This window comes from Diadema antillarum, unplaced genomic scaffold (assembly GCF_040938485.1).
Source record: "Diadema antillarum isolate AM-2024a unplaced genomic scaffold, OU_Dant_1.0 seq00001165_RagTag, whole genome shotgun sequence".
Lineage (NCBI taxonomy): Eukaryota > Metazoa > Echinodermata > Echinoidea > Diadematoida > Diadematidae > Diadema > Diadema antillarum.
Window position 1 is genome coordinate 715,962 of NW_027271972.1, and position 19,575 is coordinate 735,536.

At 39.5% G+C, this 19,575-nt stretch overlaps 1 protein-coding gene across 1 annotated transcript; it reads right to left on the reverse strand.

The window, feature by feature from the left end:
* Positions 1-906: 906 nt before the first annotated feature.
* On the reverse strand, positions 907-9,745 carry LOC139744368 (glutathione S-transferase C-terminal domain-containing protein-like). The gene is made up of 8 exons (XM_071654809.1): positions 9,197-9,745; positions 7,343-8,493; positions 5,892-6,046; positions 5,193-5,308; positions 3,811-3,984; positions 2,738-2,905; positions 2,022-2,091; positions 907-1,052 (listed from the first exon to the last, which is right to left on the reverse strand). Exons 1-8 carry the CDS (start codon positions 9,743-9,745, stop codon positions 907-909), a joined length of 2,529 nt encoding a protein of 842 aa, XP_071510910.1.
* Positions 9,746-19,575: the final 9,830 nt, after the last annotated feature.

Genomic DNA, 19,575 nt, shown 5'->3' on the forward strand with positions numbered 1-19,575 from the left:
TGACTACCTTCCTCCAGCAGCTTACATGCCCCAGAAGAACACAAACAGGTCTAGAAGGGTTCAGTTCATAGCAAGGACAGCAAAAGTCTATCACACACACACACATACAAACACGTCCATTAACCCATTTACACTCGTATGTCAAAAGAAAATGCCTGTACACAGTGTAACAAGTGCCTACATTCAATGTATGGGTACATGCCCCTCAGTCTGATACCTTTAATGAGCTGGGCATGACTCAGCGGAGCAGCCTGGATTATCAGTCTTTGTTGCGGGTGACCCATTCACAGACCTGCTGCTACCTGGAAGGCACAAGTCTGGCTGGCTGGCTGTGGGAGAGACAGCCTGTGACTTGCCTTAGCAAGGAATGTCAGCTTCAACACCATGCCATGAGGACGTGACAGTGGTTCAGTCCCAAATAAAAACTGCTTTACACTCCACAGCTCCCACTTTCAAGGCCCAGAGAGAAAGAGCAGATAGGCCAATGCTAATTGGGGCATCATGTTGCCTGAGGCTCTGCTTAGAGGTAAACCACTTTGTCCCATGGATATGACATGAAACAGCAGTCCTCAACGTTGGTACACTAACAACCTTGTCATGTGAAAGACTCTTCTTTACTTCTTCTCCTGGCAAGAAGCAGGCTGGATTCTTTATGAAGTGCCCCCTTTCATACGCCTTCCAGAAAATTGATGAAAACACAAAAAAGAAGGGAAAGGAAAGGATGAAGACCAGAGGAACAAGTAAAAAAAGGTGAAGGAGCAGGAAGAAAAAAAGTAAAAGAGGAAGAATTAAAATTAAAGAAGAAGGAATAAAAGAAAGAGGAGAAGGAGGAGAAGGGGGGAAGAAAGACAAGGACAAGAAAAAGGAAGACAAAGATGATGAGAGGGAAGGGATGCAGCTGGAACACTACTTCATGCGAGGAGACACGCCAATTAGGAGGTTGTTCTTGGGAGAGCAAGCAGCTGGTTTCAGAGAACACACTGTGACGTCGTAGCCATGTTGTCTAGCCAGCTCGGCACGATCCTTATCAATGAATCCCATGCAATGCTTGCCTGTGTACATATCAATCAAATACCAACACAGACATTAGCTCTTTCTCAACAACAACTAGTACAAAACGTCCTAGTTTGAATGAAAATACACAACTGTAACTTTGAAGCTCCGTATAACTCTATGCAAATACACACACTATAAAATTTGAACTGAATACAGAAATGCAAATAAAACCCTCCCTTTAAGGGAAATGTCTTGTGACATGTTCAAGATACTTTTAGTCTATCATTCCTTGTACCCTATTCAACTTGATTGTCATCATGTTGCCTTCAGTAGCTGAATGTGGGGAAAGTGAAAAGTCAATATTTCTAATAATGAAACAATGTTATCACAGTGCGTCAAACATTTTTATGCCATGTACCATGTAAAGGAGGTAACGATGAACAATAACACTGGACTTTTACTTGGCATTTCATCATTTGCTTACAAAGTTTAGAAATTAAAACACATAATTTTGATGATATTGGATAGATCACTCAATGTTGCTAACGAATAACTGCTTGATACTGCTCACACCAGTGCCTCAACATAAAAAACAACAACTATATACTTATAAAATGAATAATCATTGGGCAGTGACTGTCGTTTCCTGGGCTTCAGCTTTTTCAGTACAGGCATATTAACAGCGCCCTCTTGAACATTTTCAAGACCAACCTTTTGTGCACAAAGCCTGTCTCTATCTCTCACCTAATATAGCCTAAAGTTAGTGTGCCCTAAAGGCCTGTGAAGGATGATGCTTCAGTATCATAAATATTCAGCGACATAAATTCAATCTTCTTGCAATAGATGAATTCAAATACTATATACAAGTATATACATATACGTGTCATACAAAGACCTCATGTATATGTGTAATAAAAAAAAATCCTGAGGTTAGGTCTTATCCTCTTTAAACTATCAAATTGATTGCGATCATTTCTAAACGAACTGCAAATAGAGGCAAAGCAAAAAAAGACCATGAATAGTACCTTGCTTTGCATGGAAGCTCTCAAAATCCCAGCAAGTCTGTTCTGCACCATGTCCAATCAGAAAATAATCCTGTAAGAGATTGACAATTCAAGGTATTTACCAGAAACCCAATCTTTTAATGCATAAGGCAATGATAAATCAGTAAGTTTAAATGATCAGCTGCAATTTGCAGAATGATTCTTCTCAGTCATAGGGGATATAGCCTTTGCATACATGGGATAGTTGCTCTGGAACAAATGAGAAATGTTTCATCTGTTGAATCTTTCCAGAACTGCATGAAGACACAACTCGTCAGTTCCACTTTTGCAATGATACATGCTCTTTTGTTTGTGTGTCTCACTTTATTTATCTTTTTATTTTATTTTTAACTGTTTGCATCTTATTGTGCCTTACACATCATAAAAGGTGGAGTTGGTGCATTGTGAATACCAAACATTACAGATACATGTACCATGCCAGTCATAGTCATCAATTCTGGCATCAGACTTTAAAGATATACTTCACTTCCAAACATCAGAGTCTTAACTGGTCTAAACAGGGATATCTAGTTTTCATTGGCCTCACATAGCACTTTACTGTATCATATATTATTGTACTATTTATTGCAGATGCAGATCCCATCGTATTTGTGTTTGTTTGTTTGTTTGTTCCTTTTTTTAAAATAACCAACCGCAAGACTGAACCAAATAAACACAATTGTCAATTTTCCACACACCCTCTTAGAGATGCTAGATTCTTGGAAGGACAGACTGCGAGGATAGGTCATGTGGTGGGTGTCGTGCAGGGAGCCATAGCAACAGGGGCTACAGACAAAGGACGCCCCCTGTTGAAGACACTTGTCTAGGACGATGTCCGTCGCTACACCACACGCATGCAGAGACACCTATGGAAGAAAATGAGAGGAAAAGCACTTAGTGCTTGAAGAGTTACCTTTTCAGTACTCACTACATAGCTTCTTTCAAGCTAATACATAGTTCTCAGAAAGGCTCAAAATTCATCTTTCACCATTTGGAATTTGCTTGCAGCACATCAAAAGGGTCTACAAAGAAACTTACCTGGCTGACGCAATTTGCGAAGATAATGATTTGCAAAGATTATTATGAGTTGTTTTGAAATATTCTGACATCGCAAGTAAATGTCAGTGTAACCAACTTTTATTCCTGAAGTGCTCTCGCACCTGGTTCCAAGCAAAAGCTATAACAAAACACTGTGATATCATCACTTCACTACTCTATACCTGATATCTTCCCACACCATATATTCTCTCCTACATATCTGTGCTCATTTTAACTTTTATTTCCAGATTGTATCAGGCCATAGGATAAAAACTGAAAATTAGCCAATTGATGTTTCAATTACAGTAAACTTTACATGAGTCAAAGTCCCCAAACTGCAGAAAGTGCTTCAACTCATGCGACATCGGGACTACAAGAGATTGCAATTTTTCTGGAAGCCTCCTACAGAACCAGGGAGACTTTTGGTATTTCTGCAATTTTGATGTCTCTGTATAATCCAGTTTAGAAGGTCAAATAAGATGCACAAAATTTTTTCTAAATCTTAGTTGAACAGGCATATGGTTTGCATGCGCTCACGTTAACCTTTCATACAAAGCTGCGCTAAACAACTCAATCATCATATCGGAAGTTTTTTGCCACAGACAGCCATGGGCTACAGAAGAATTCTCTGTGACATTTAAATCAGTAAGAAAATCAGTAAGAAAATTGGCACATGCACTAAAATGGCAACATCTGGTTAACATCACAGTGAACGAGACAGTACTACACATACCCCAGTGTCAAAATTGCCGCAGAAGTAATCTATGTTGCTCATGTAGATGGTGACATTCTCCAAGTTCAAAGTCTGGACACGGTCCAGCGCGCGACGTAGCGACTCTTCCTTGTTGTCAATCATGACCACGTGGCACTCGGGCAAGCAGTAGGCCAGAGCGATTCCCAGATGACCCTGCAACCAGAGTCAACAACAGAGAGGGATTAATAGCCAGACAGTGTTGGAAATCTGTTGCATGGCAATACTTCAAACATTAAACATTGATATAAAGTGTATCATAGTGGAAGTTGGATAACCACAACTGGTGCAAGACAATGGACAATTATATTGGCCTGACAAGAGAAAACACACATCAATCATGCTTAAGCAAAACAAATAAACCCACCCTTCTCCCCCCCCCCCCCCAAAAAAAAGGAACATTTAATGCTCCAAAATATTTCCAAACAACACAAAATCATGATGGTCATAACTAAAGAAAAGTGAACAAGTCACATATAGGCTTAAGACTCTGCTGAAAACTAATTTTTTCAGTAGGTAGTCTTTTGGAATGGTCCGGTTGCAGGTCGGTCGCTGGAGGTGCACACTGACTTTGATTTTCAGTATTCATTTATCGTACATGTATTTATACACTGTTTCTATTGTTTGAATTACATATGCCTTTTTTAAATTTTTGTATAATTTTGGACTAAATATTATTTTTCCGGTAAACTGTGCACTTAGAAACATCTGTATTAAGTGAATAATAAATGTATTGTAGTATTATCATTATTACTATTATTATTATTATCATTATTATCATTATTGTTATCATTATCATTATTATTATTATTATTATTGTTATTATTATTATTATTATTATTATCATAATTATTATTATTATTATTATTATTATTATTATTATTATTATTATTATTATTATTATTATTATTATTATTCAAGGTTACCAACCATGTAAACAACATTGCAATATTCTGAGGACTGAAAAGGTTTATTTTTAGTGCCAAAGAAAAAAACAACAAGAAGCAGAATTTTCACCATTCCTGCAATAGACATGTGCAGTAACACATTTTGGGAAAAACAGTATTTTTGACAAAATAATACAAATATGCAATCATTGCCACCTCTGCGTATTCGAATAGCCGGCAGGTGAACACTTTAGACATTGGCCATGGGTGAAACTCTGTCATATCTATCTTGTTTTGAATCATTACAGTGCAGCTTGTGTTCTCATCACCTAGCATGCTGGACTCTTGTGTATGTACATCACACCAAGTTTAACACTAATATGACCCAGCTGTAGAAGTCCGACACATCGACATTTTCCTCAGTCAGAGGAAAAGACGTGCTGAAGACCACTAAAAAAGTGATTGCTTGCTACCCACCCCTCCACTGCAGAAGTCCAGTATTCTGTGTCCAGGCCTGGCCATGTCTCTGACCGCTGCCACAATACTCTCAATCTGCTGCTCCTTATTCTGGGCCCTCTTGGCATCCAGCTCACCTATTAGGGAAGGGGTCAGTGATGAACAAGATCAAAAGTTTTTACCTTCTGATTTTGCTTGAAAACCAGTGCATAGAAACTGCTTCGCCTTTCTCTTCCATCTTTATCATATGTAGTAGGGGTTCTTGTGTTCCAGGAGATGATAAATGGTAACTTTTCATATCAACAGCTGCATATGATTTTTCTAATCTATAATGTGGCTCATGAACTTTTTTATTGAAGGATGTCTTTGGTATCATTATACATGTACATTGATAAATTTTCTGCCATTACTATCAAATATTCAAAGATTCTCATCAGGTGCTTTATGTTATGTTCACCATTGTCCATGATAATAATACTAATAATAATTAGTAGCAGTAGCAGTAGCAGCAGCAGAAGTAGTAGTTATAATGATAATGATGATAATGAAATAGTAACAAAACTAAAGAGAATAATGATGATATCGTTGTTATCATTGTTGTTTTTACTATCATTCTCATTATTGCTGTTAAACTGTTCACAGTTAAATGCCCTAAGGGACCATGGTTTTCTCCAACTCCCATAAAACTAAAAGCAAAACAAAACAGGCCGTCTAGAATACCTTCAACGGGGCAGACAGCCGGTGGGAATGACCTCCAGTCGAGGATGGTTTCACCAGAGGGGTGTTCAGCCGACTCCACCCCGAGTCCCTTACCCTCAAGCATCTCGATGACAAGGGGAAGCGACTTCCTGAGAAGCTCACGGACAATTGGGCGACTAGAGAGGGCGACAATTGAGGTCATACTCTTTCACTAAATTAGCTCACAGACAATTGGGCGACTATAGAGGGCGACAATTGAAGTCATACTCTGCCACAAAATTATTGACACCTGCCATCAAAACCCAAGCTGTGTGATGCAGCCATCAACATGAAAATCTGACAGTGATTTGAAGTCACTGACCTTCGAATGATCATTTTCATTGTCTTTTTCACTTCACAATTATCAATTATCATGTTTCTCACAAATATCAACAGACACAGAGGAACATGTATGTTATAGTTTAGATGTTACACAATGGACACAAGGGGAACATGAATATTTTATAGTTTAGATGTTACTCCTTGTTTTTGAAGGCAAATAACCAATCTAGGACAAACTTTGCATACGAACTCGAAAAGAACAGCTCATTACCTATAGATATTTCGGAGCTTCAGCACAGACTTGGGTGGCTACCAGAGAACATATCTGAAACATGTCATACACAGGATGTTCCTAAAAGTTTCCTTCTGCATAGATTAAAAATCTTTATTTCCGTGTACTTTGGATGGCCAGGAGGTAAGTGAATGATTGACACTGCACTTTAATATATTGTTATCCACATAATCAGCTATTAGTACTTCTTCCACATCAGCCTTGCCCAGTAGTTGTCTGAAGGATTGGAGAATCTAATGAACTAAATTTCTTGAATGAATCTACAATTATCTTGCACAAACATGGAATATTTTACAAATATGACTTTAAAAATCCGGATTTGATGACATTTTTATGAATTCATTTAAAGGGATAGTACAGTTTTGGTTGAGGCCTAATTTCGGGTTTCTAACATTTTTGGTGAAATAATGAGAAACCTCTTATGAAATATGAAAGAGCATGTAATTCTATGAGGAAATCAATGTTTATTTGATGAAAATTGGTTTTGGAATGGCTGAGATGTCCAAAAAAGAGCGATTCTAATAAAGTGTGGGACCCACACTTTATTACGATCGCTTTGTTTAACTTTGTTTTTGGATGTTTCAGTCATTCTAAATGCGATTTTCATCAAATGAACTTTGAATTCCTGTTAAAATGGTATGCTCTGTGCTATATCATAAACATTTTCTTCATATCTCGCAAAAAGTTAAAAGCCCAATTCTCATCTCCACCAATACTGTACCATCCCTTTAAAGAGACAAAACAAATTCCAAAGTGAGGCTGCTGTTGTCTCTGAAATTTTCAATCTAGCACAACAAATGCAGCATATATGTAAACTTTCTTTACTCATTGCAAGATTTCTCAGTGCGTGGTGACCTACCTTACACCTAGATTCCTCACTCCATGCTGTATGTCCTCTCCCGCTGGGCAGATTTTTGCTCCGGTGTCATCCACTTTGTCACAAGTTGAGTCACTACTCGTCTCATTGAGGTGAGAAACATCAACTTCCCTCAGTTTTAAACATCTCAGAACCCTTCTCACATGTGGAACAGTCCACATGCGTTGATACCAGTGAATTACAAGGGGCATGAGTTTGCAAACTTCTTGGATTCTTCCATTTAGCTTACAGGTGTGTAAATACAAATGAACTGGGACAAACAATGCAAAGTCTGCCAGTGTTACATCAACACCTAGAGCAAAGTCGTGTGGGAGATTTGGAAGACTGTCCTTGGGAACTGGCTTGCGAGGCTGCTTTCTCTTCTGTCTTTTGGCCTTGCCAGAATTGACAACATTCAAATCAGGAATATCACTGTTCTGTGTCTGATGGGCAGTGCTACCAGCAACACCTGATTTTGCATCAGTAATTGGTGTTTGCTCGTTGCCTGAGACTGATATACTCTGTGAGGAGCGCTGAAGCAGCTGCTTCTTGAGATTGCGCTGCTCTTTCTTGTTGACAAGATTTAAAGTGGCGCTGAAATCTGAGTGGAGCTCTTCACTGCTGTTTGCAGGAGCTATTACGGAAGAATCTCTCAGGCCCCTCTCTTTTGTTCTGTTGATACTTTCCAGTTTGTTCGTATCCTCATCCATGAAAGCCACCCCTCGCTCATTGCTTATCAATGCTTCCGGCTCAGTTTGTCTACCTCCATTTGTCAGATCATCTACAGGAGCACCGGTGATTAAACCAGCATTTCCAACCTCATCAACTGGCACATCTCCTCTGCTAGTATTTATGTTTTCCTCCACAATCCCATTGGTGACTTTACTTTTGTTTCCTTTGCTTCCGCTCCCGTCACTGTTGTTCCCTATGCTGCCATTCTTCAGCAGTTTTCTCCTCAACTTCTCGGAATTGAAAGTGGCCACGGGCTGCTCCAAGAGTTCCTGGAATTTCCTCAGACACTGGGGGAGGCAAAAGTCTCTACCGTCAGCAGAATTTTCCAGGAATGATGAGATCTCCCGCGGGGCATCTACCTCAACCAGCCTGGTCCACACACTGGATTCGGAGCAGGATTTCAGGCATGTCTGGCGAAATCCCTACAGCAAACACACAAGGAGGTACATGCTGTCTGAATTACCAAATCAATTCATGGTTTTGTGAAGTAAAGAGCTATAGAAAATGCTTGAACAGTCACTCTATTTCCCTGTTTTCTGGTGATATCAAAGATAATGAAATGAAAATGTGTGCTTGCTCTCTACATATGTATAATTAGTGTACACATTAGTTGTCACATTTAGTGCAACATTTTTTTTTTAGAGTCAACTGTGTCAGTGCTGAAATTCAATGTTTAACTGTGTATTTGATATTGAACAAATGAAGAACAAAAAAACACTGCATTCCTTTCGAGGTATAAGTCTGAAATAAGGAAAAACAAGGGAAGAAAACAAATTCCAGTTTAAAATGATGCCCAATTGGATCGATAATAAATAGCCCTCATCATGTCAAACAATGGAGAAGATTCCAAAAAGAGACTGTCTTGTTGAGCTTTAAAGTGATTACATTGTGAAATATTTTTGATTCATGGTCAAACAACAAGGATTATACAACTATCATAACTAGAAAATGCCCTATACAGAATAGATTAAGAATGTGAACTGGCCCAAACCTGAAAATATGAGAAACTGTCATAACAAAATAAAAACACAGTGTTACAATGCAACAAAAATGCATTAAAAAATGTAGTAAATGGGCATTCAACAGTATTACAAACATAAACCAGCACTCAAATATGTCACTTACAAGTAATGATAACAGATTTCTGTGAGGTTCTTGAGGAGCAGACGCCTGGACAATACGTCTCAGCACATTAGCCAACCCTGAAATACACATCTGACCACCACGGAGGAGGATGCAGGGAAGCTGGCAATCCTGTACCACACAAGGGAGCTCTTCCCATCTCCTGGTGATGCTGTCCTGCAGGCACTCGGGCACTTGCACAAGATTGGTGGGCTTATCTGCCTCCTTTGGAAGGTCCCGCAACAAGGGACCCTTGAGTTGCTCGTCATCATCTGGTTGTCCATCCGATACACATCCCCTACAATTTCTCCTTTCAGTGTGTGCACTCTCTTCCTGCTCAAGGTCTGGAGGCAAATTTTGGGGATGACCATTAACTCCCTGTGCGGGATTCCGTAAACTCTGCCTGGCAGTGACCAATACAGTGCTGACCTTCGAATAAGAACAATACTGTTGAAGGAAGACTGCTACGAGAGATGGAACTGTTAAGTAGTCCTCCCTGTGACCACACTGCAGATACAGGACATCTGTCTTTCGTTCCTGCGACTGCGTCATTGTGGAAGAGGTGGGGGCTGTTCACTGCTATGCAAATTTTCTGCATTAGGAGCTCAGTTGACGCTCATCACTACATGGAGCTGCCTTATCCTTGGAAGACGCCTGTAACATCTGGAGAGGTAACAGGTAGAAAAAAAAAGGACAATCTAAATTTCAAGCACCTCGTAATGGACGACATCAGCAGCAAGACGAATGACATGGCTGCATGACGTTAACGCTGCTGCCTAAGTTGAAGTCTTACATTGATTTTTTTTTATTATGAAAACATATACACTAGCGAGTAACATGAGGCAGAACAAATTTACCTTGTTGTCGCAGATGACACCTTACTTATTTCAGCACAGTTCTGTTGTGAAGAATAATTTTTTTTAAAGCAAGATTACTTGCATCACACGCTAACATAACAAATTGATGGTGTGTATGAGTTTTCAGTTTCAGATTGAAAACAACTTGTCTTTTAGTTTTAACACTTTTACACTGTAGAATTTGTAGAATCTGTAAGGAAACAAAGCAACAAAAAAAGGAGAGAAAGATAACAAAAAATGAATATAAAATAGCTTTGAACACAGATAACACTTTGAATGTTACACTTGATGCAAATATCTGCACAGAACTTTGAAATAGACAGTAGATAGATCTATAGATAACCAAAGTGAGTCTACACAGCTGGTGTACTCTAGAGAAACACAGTGCCAGCATCGTCAGTAGTGCCACAGTCACAGCTTGTAACTATTCGCTGGGGGCCTGTTTCACAAAGAATCTACGTCAATCTTAAGATACCAGTACACTAAAAATTATAGTATGCCACTGGTTTCCATGTTCAACTTTATTAGCCTTTCACCGTCAACTTTGAATTGTCATTTGACATTAATATTTAAATAATTGCTTTGTTACTGTTATTTTATCTTTTACTATAAAGGAGGTTTGAGAAATGGAGTACCAACTGGCTGTAAACATTCAAACAGCTGTCAGTTTTCTTTTGATATACAAAGGAATTCCACAGGTGCACTTGTGCCTTTGATGATCTGGGTTCGATGCCGCCGTCTTTCCGAGCAAAGAGATGTTTTGAAACGCTATACATAATGTCGGCTATATTTTGTTTGTTTTTGTATTACAGGAAATTAGATTTCAGCTAATGATAAGGCATATGAAAAAAAAAAGTAACTCCTGTCCAAGATTATGTCAAGAAGTATAAATCTGAGCCGTACGTTGTGAAAATATTTGAACTGCACCCTTACTGGAAAGTTGGTTTTATCATCTTTCCGATCACCTTTGACAAATGAAACTGGTATGGTATATCTTCAAGTGTAGTTCGTTATTAAGTTATATGTTAGATTAGTGTAAAAACATGTAAAGTCGGGTAATTTTAATTCTTAATTCATCAATTTTTTTTGGAATTTTTATTCGCACATCCCTGTGTCTGTACCATTATGTACCGCTCATGTTTCATAAGAAGGGACAGCGAAAAGTAATTACCATCACAAAGACATATATCTTCCATTGAGAGTGCCGAGCCATGATGCAATGCCACATGAACCAATTGTCTTCCTATCTGTGAGGCAGCTCCGGTGCAGCACATACTTTAAATATTTCTTAGTGGCGGCATTAAACATGGGATCAAAGGGAATAACACTGTTGTTACTCTATCTCTTGAACCTCCTTGGTATTATTATCAATGGCTAGAATATGCAAAAAAAAAGTCTCCAAAATCTTCATTTTTACTGGAAAGTTAAGCAACATTGACAACACACACAGCATACTGGTACCATTTAGAGTCTGTTAGTCAATCTTAGATTTTAGGATTGACTTGGATTTCTTCTTTTACTTTTTCTTTCTTTTTTTTTGAAACAGGCCCTCCAGGCCTGTTGCTGTAAACTGTGGTTACAATACAATAAAGAAGTCAGGCTATCGTGTTGGACAGACAAAGGAGTACTGGTATTAAAGGACAGACCGAAAAACGTTCATTCATTGTAACGATTGTTAGACATGGTAACTTTAGACTGGGGTGTATTGTTGGTTTAGACCAGAGTTCAGATAAATGGACAATTCGACCACTTGAATGAAGAAAAGAGAACAGATATGATCCAAGTCATACATGTGATGAGGATAACCGCACACCAGCGACCCCAACCCGTAAAAGGGCCGTACCGAGTACTGGTTACAGCGCCCCGCGACGGGGTTAACATGAGGATAGTCCGACCAGACGCTGTGAAAGCAACTGGGCTGTGTATTTTCTAGTTAGGCCTTCTATTCTAGTTAACATGAGGACTGGTATAGTATACCAAAGAACCAATTTACTTTTCAACGTCCAAATGAAATTTTTGCTTATTAATTACTGGTAAACTTAACTTTACTTTGTAAGTTTGTTACTTTTTTTTCCAAATTTACTGAAACTGAGTCCTTTAGCAATTATCGACTAAATTTAACTGTTCAGTGTTCAATGATCCTGATGTCATTGTTAGAATAACACTCTAAATTTAACTGTTGTTACGTGCTAACACAGAGACTCCAACTCTCCCGTTTTCGACGGGAGATCTCCCGCCGAAAACCCATTTTTGCAAAATCTCCCGTTCTCCCGCTTATGATTTAATTTCTCCCGCCCTGGATCTGTGTCTCCCGTTGGAAAGGATTTCTTACGTATTGCTCTCGTATGTTGAAAAAAATAAGCCTTAGATCGCACTAGAGAGCAGCTAGAACCTGGGAATTTCGCGCTTTCGCACACATCAACTTGGAATCTCCCGTTTGCTAGGGGTTTCAGGCGGGAGAATCTCCAGATCAGAAGGTGCTTTGGGTTGGAGTCTCTGCTAACACAACAGTAAACACTCGTTACAATATGACAATGTATCAAGGTAATTATCAAAAATTTCTACAAAGTGCACTAACGACCTCTCTACAAAAGTGACAGAAAACTCAACTTGTTGATTGTGGGGATTGTGGTCGCTAACCTGGAAGAAGAAGAAGAAGGAGAACCTCTCACTTGCCAAGTAAATTTAGGTGTTTATATTTTTCGTCTGCTACTGCTGCGACAACGTAGCCCAGTGCTGCCGGGCTGCCGGGCTAGTGCCACTGCACTGTGTACCACGTACCTCCTACATACTGCATGATCCAAGAAGGGTCCATGTGCGCTGCCATTTTGGTTTCTTTTGCCGTAGATGGCGACATACCTTTGCCGATGTCTCGAAGGATCATTACTCGGACACAGTACTCTTGTCAACGTGTGCACTAATATACAAATGATGCACAGGATAGAGTGCGTTAGTGTAGGCGTAGTGCACTCGAGGGTATTTACAATTGTGAAACATGCACGAGGCGAAGCCGAGGGCATGTTGCACTATTATTGTAAATACCCGAGAGTGAGCTACGCCTACACTAACGGCTAACGCCACGAAATAATCCTGTGCATCATTTGTTTTATAAAATGGGTCGAAAATTCGAAAACTAACATCATTTTTCAGCGTTTTTCACGTACCTTTGTGGGTCAAGACGTCCGAAGATGTTCGTCCCAAACTTTTACGCACGTCGCACTCGCGGAAGTCCCGCACATACAGTACAGTGTGTATAAGTATAATGGGGGGTTGGGTTTCCGGACACCCGCATGAAAACTTACTTATTTTACATAGAATATGCACCCTTTACCTTAAAGACTTGATATAGACTCCTCATATAGGCCTACTAGACAACATACTCTGAAAACGGCGTGAGAATTAACCTGCTAAATCGTTGGATTTGCTCTTCAAAGTGACTCCATGTACGCGTCCGGTCCCATAACGCTTGGTCTACTGTACTGTACAAAGTGTACGTATAGTAAAGTATACGTACTACGTACGCCACATATGTTATGCACAAGGGAAGACAGGCCGGCCGGCCGGCAGCCCGAACTAGAAGTTGTTTACAGGATTGACAGCGCGTACGCGTATGCATGCAATTCATCAAAGGAGCCGCCGCGCGCACAGACGATCGGCAATCTACCATAGGATTACAGGCAGTGCAGTTGTACTGAAGTAAAGGAAGGAGGTGTGTCTCATTTCAGCGCTTCCTATTGGCTACATTCTTGAACCCATTTTATAACACGATATATAAAATAGCATACATACTTATAATACAGGCCGGCAGTGCACGACAAAAGTTATAGTGCACGCAAAATATAACGATTGCAAACGATAACCCACTATCGATTTGATATCGGTTTTTGCTCCCTCATTTTAATCATCGAGTACTTGAATCCCGCACCTTATCAACGCGATTGCGCCCCAACCGCGATATGTTTTGCTCGATATTATCGTTATTCTCAATTCTCGCAGGCTGGCTATGCCAGCAACTTATCTGTGTGATGGGACTTGACTTTCAGCGGTAGATTTAAACATGGAAGCTGAAATGAACAGGTTCGCTACTTTTAGAGAGACTGATCTATATAAACAGTATCTTAGACAATAAGGACACAAAGGATGCCATCAAATACGCCCTACGAATTTTGGACTCCTACTGTTCTGAAAAAGGAATCAATCCGACGGATATTAGGCCTACTGAGCAAGTCAACCCAAGATTTGTGCTGCTTTCTCCGTACATTCTACGTGGAAGTGCGCCGTGGAAATGGGCAGCGTGTGGTGTGTACAGTGTACGCTAAGCGCTCTTTGATCACGCTACGCTATGAACTTTACTACGACATTCACAACACACTCTCGGAATCCGCATGTGCAGCAATGGGGCCTGGCACGAGCCTTGTTTTTAAATCCAGTAGATCCCTAATCCTACAAAACATCATCTAATTAGTCCTGGTCCTGGACCCACAGTGCAGTAAGTAGGGCGTCTAACGTGTTACTGTTAGTTGACCTATTGTAGGGTCAAGTGTTAACTAGCTCTGTTTGCTCGTAAGTGACGTACAGTACAGTGTACGTAGATCTAGTATAAAAACGTTAGGCCAGGACCCCTAGGGTCCTAGGCCTAACCTATCGTAGGGCCTAGAAAACGTTAGATATAACCACGTAGACCCTAGACTCTATAGTTGAATTTGGATCTTCAGGATTTTGTCTACACAGGTTCAAAGAAACTGGTATTATTGCTTGTGTAGACACGTGCAACTGTTAGAAATGATCTAGGCTTATCTTGACTGGGTATGTATGCTATTTTATTATATATATAGTGCATGAGGCTGAATGCACTATAACAATATAAGCACCGACAAATTCTGAATTTGCCCCGAAGGCCAGTTATATTCAATGAGGCCGCAGGCCGAATTGAATATAATTGCCTGAGGGCAAATTCAGAATTTGGAGGTGCTTGGTACTTGTTATAGTGCAATAAGATGTCATGCACTAGTTTATGTGATATATAAAATAGCATACATACCCAGGCAAGATAAGCCAAGGTCCTGTTGTACTCCTAGATCATTTCTAACAGTTACACGTGTCTACACAAGCAATAATACCAGTTTCTTTGAACCTGTGTAGACAAAATCCTGAAGATCCAAATTCAACTATAGAGTCTAGGGTCTACGTGGTTATATCTAACGTTTTCTAGGCCCTACGATAGGTTAGGTCTAGGGCCCTAGGGGCCCTGGCCTAACGTTTTTAATTTTATACTAGATCTACGTACACTGTACTGTACGTCACTTTATATACGAGCGACAGAGCTAGTTAACACTTGACCCTACAATAGGTCTACCATGGATCTAACAGTAACACTAACAGTAACACGTTAGACGCCCTACTTACTGCACTGTGGGTCCAGGACCAGGACTAGATGATGTTTTGTAGGATTAGGGATCTACTGGATTTAAACACAAGGCTCGTGCCAGGCCCCATTGCTGCACATGCGGATTCCGAGAGTGTGTTGTGAATGTCGCAGTAAAGTTCATAGCGTAGCGTGATCAAAGAGCGCTTAGCGTATACTGTACACACCACACGCTGCCCATTTCCACGGCGCATTTCCGCGTAGAATGTACGGAGAAAGCGGCACAAATCTTGGGTTGACTTGCTCAGTAATATCCGTCGGATTGATTCCTTTTTCAGAACAGTAGGAGTCCAAAATTCGTAGGGCGTATTTGATGGCATCCTTTGTGTCCTTATTGTCTAAGATACTGTTTATATAGATCAGTCTCTCTAAAAGTAGCGAACCTACTGTTCATTTCAGCTTCCATGTTTAAATCTACCGCTGAAAGTCTAGTCCCACACAGATAAGTTGCTGGCATAGCCAGCCTGCGAGAATTGAGAATAACGATAATATCGAGCAAAGCATATCGCGGTTGCGGCGCAATCGCGTTGATAAGGTGCGGGATTCAAGTACTCGATGATTAAAATGAGGGAGCAAAAACCGATATCAAATCGATAGTGGGTTATCGTCTGCAATCGTTATATTTTACGTGCACTATAACTTTTGTCGTGCACTGCCGGCCTGTATCATAAGTATGTATGCTATTTTATATATATCACATAGTGCATGACATCTTATTGCACTAGAATAACAAGTACCAAGCACCTCCAAATTCTGAATTTGCCCTCAGGCAATTATATTCAATTCGGCCTGCGGCCTCATTGAATATAACTGGCCTTCGGGGCAAATTCAGAATTTGTCGGTGCTTATATTGTTATAGTGCATTCAGCCTCATGCACTATATATATAATATAGCCGGCGGAACGAGGTGGGGGGGGGGGGCACTTTTTTTGCACCATACAAAGGCATACATAAGGTGTCACCATCCCCCCCCCCTTTAAAAAAAAAATGACTCGAATGAATTTTTTTGTTTGTTTTTTGTTTTTTTGCTTGTCAGCTGAAGAAACCCGGAAGTGGAAGGAGAAAGATGAGCTGAAGATCTTTTTTTTTTTTTGCTAGCTTGTCAGCTGAAGAAACCCGGAAGTGCCACCTGAGGGGCATTTCATGAAGCGTTTTGGTCGGATATTTTTCTGACAAACTGTTACAAGCTATTGAAATCCTTGCATCTGATTGGTTGATAGCAAATTTGTCCGACAACTTTGTCTGACAAAATGCTTCATGAAATGCCCCCCAGAAGTAAGTTGCGCCCACTTTTGAAAACGCTCCGCCGGCCCGGGGCCTGCTATGAACTACTAGTATTGATAAGCATACTAACTTGAACATTAGGGCTCTTAAACTTTCTATGATTACTTTTAAATTATTATGTTGAAAATCATGATAGCCATCTCGTACTTCTAAGTGGCAGGACTGTAGAAAACTAATTGTAAAATGCGCTTCATCTCTCTTGAGTATAGGGCATGCACAAACCTAATAACTTTCCCAAGTAACTTTCATCCAGATACTGTATCTTCATTGGCTTGATGAGGCGTAGGCCTACCACACCAACGACCAATAGCTGTATACCATTTTTCACAATTACACTTTCAGATCCTCCAAACAGAGGCAATTTCACCTTTATCCAACCATAAACTTTCGAAATAAAGAATGGGTCTGATGCCGTTTTCATCAAAGCAATGATTGATAAGCATTCCGCATCAGGCCTATAGTACTCCTACGGTACGTGGTAGCTGTTCATCTGATTCATCGTGGTAGGGCCTAGTAGTTGAATCAACATAACATGGTATGCAAATTACATAATATCACGCATAAAAAGTGAGATTGCAAAGGTACTCGATTACACGAAATATTGCAGTATTATATAGCTGAGATAGAAACCTAACACCCTGACACTTTCCAGCAGTAAGTTAAATCTGTTTAACATCTTTGTGCGCCCGTTTCTAACTTGAACAAACATGCACGAAGGAACAATTATTGTACTGATATTGAGGACGAGATAATTATAGGTGTCCTATATAACTATCAGTTTAGATGTTGCTAAGGTATGGCGTGAACAAATTATACCCAGGGGCCAGGGATAAATTCCTTTGCTTCCCGGCATCTCCATAATCTTTTAAATTGAAAAGGTATTATCTAAGTTCACGTATGATCTTTAAATGTGTATTGATTATCAAGAAATAAACACCAATATTAAAGGCATCCTTGCAGACTAAACTACCTGTCGACTCTTTCCATATCTTTTTCTATATCCACATAGTATCATTATATTCAAGACCAGTAATTTCTAGGTAAGATAAACACATTCCATGCAATCGTTTAATCCAATTCAATCCAATCCAATCCAATTCAAATCAATTCAATTCAATTCAATTCAATTCAATTCAATTCAAATCATTTTATTTCCACATAGTACAAAACAATCAGAACGCTTATGAGTACGAAAATTTTTGTATCATGACGTCAGGCGAAACAAACAGAGAGAAAGAATTTATTGCACTCTAATCCCTAACAGAAATTTTCGTATATAGGCCTGTATAGTCTCGGCGTGTCCTGTCTGACTCCAAAAAAAAAAAAAAAACCGATTCGAAGGCTATACAACATTTTTTTTCTTCATTTATTTCATGTCAAAGGATCCCTTTACCGCTAATTTGCATAAATAGTTGCGCTTATCGCTACGTGAGAACATGTGGAATTTTGTAAATTCCTCAACTGTCTTAGCTGAGGTCTGATTTCCATTAAAACTCTTTCCAATTCATTCTTTTTGTCAGATCTTACCCGTTTTTGTGCAGTGAAGCCGACTTCAACACGGTTTATCTGGAGTTGCAAATTGAGCCGTTCTCTGTGCAATTGTTGGTTGTCTTCTCCTCAGAATTTAAGTGTCTTTGTGTTAAGAAGAGAAAGCCTACAATCTCGCGGTACCGGGGATACTGTGATAATGGGTACTCAGTATACATGTATATACCGCCTACTCGTACAATAGGACGATTGTCTGAGTTGAGATTTGGATGCCAAAGAATAAATTACATGGAGAATGAAGAATATGGCAAGTTAAGAGTGCAACGATATCGCAGAGGGGATGACTGCTACAACAGCTGCAAGCCAGCAACTATATTTGTATATTCTAACGCAGTTTCTCTTCTCCCATAAGACCTCCCACCCCACAAAAAATCTTCGTATTTTCTTATTGTGATCAAAATCTATTCCACTGAAATTATGATAATGCATACTAGATCACCATCGAAACTCTAAAAGCTATACACCCGAGCTTAGGACAAAGAGGATGAGCTTTGATAATTCAAACCGCTACATTTCTCGTATTCATTGTTGCTGTTTTCGCTGTATAATCTTCACAGAGTTTCAGCTGTATGTAAAGTTTATTTTCATTATGACGTATAATACAATGATGACGAGTTTCATTAGGTCAGGAACAAGAGTGAAAAACAAAACAGAAACAGTTCACTGAACTTCACAAATGTTAAGTAAGAACAATACCATTCACCAATCAGAAATGCATTTCTGACAAAACTGTTCGACATTTATCTACAAAGTTCATTACGCAATCGAGTTATTTATGGAGATAAAATAATAAAGAGTGCCGACCACTACCCATCATTTCGTACTACTTCAATATAAATATTGCATAATGAAAGCAATTCGTAAATACATTATGTTGATTTTAATCTAGAAAAAAATCGAGAAAAACAGAACAATATGGTATAACAAAGTATCGGAGTAATTATTCTCAACTTAGGAAAGAGATTACATTGTGTCTTACATGATGGGTTTATTCTATTTCTGTGATCTCTCATCTATTTCGCTAGATCTGACTTCGAGATTGGGAGTACAGCTGCATGAGCGTTCATTATTTTCTTCCAATCGCAATTTCGATAATACTGCCAAGCTGAATAAAAGAACTATGTCAGTGAAGATTATTTGACACTAAACTTTCGACATTCCGCAAGACGCAATGTTTTACTGCTGCAATTTTGGATATAACGAGACCTGGTGTTTTTGCATGTAATGTTACTATAATATTTTACCGTTCCATGGCTGATAGGGCCTAT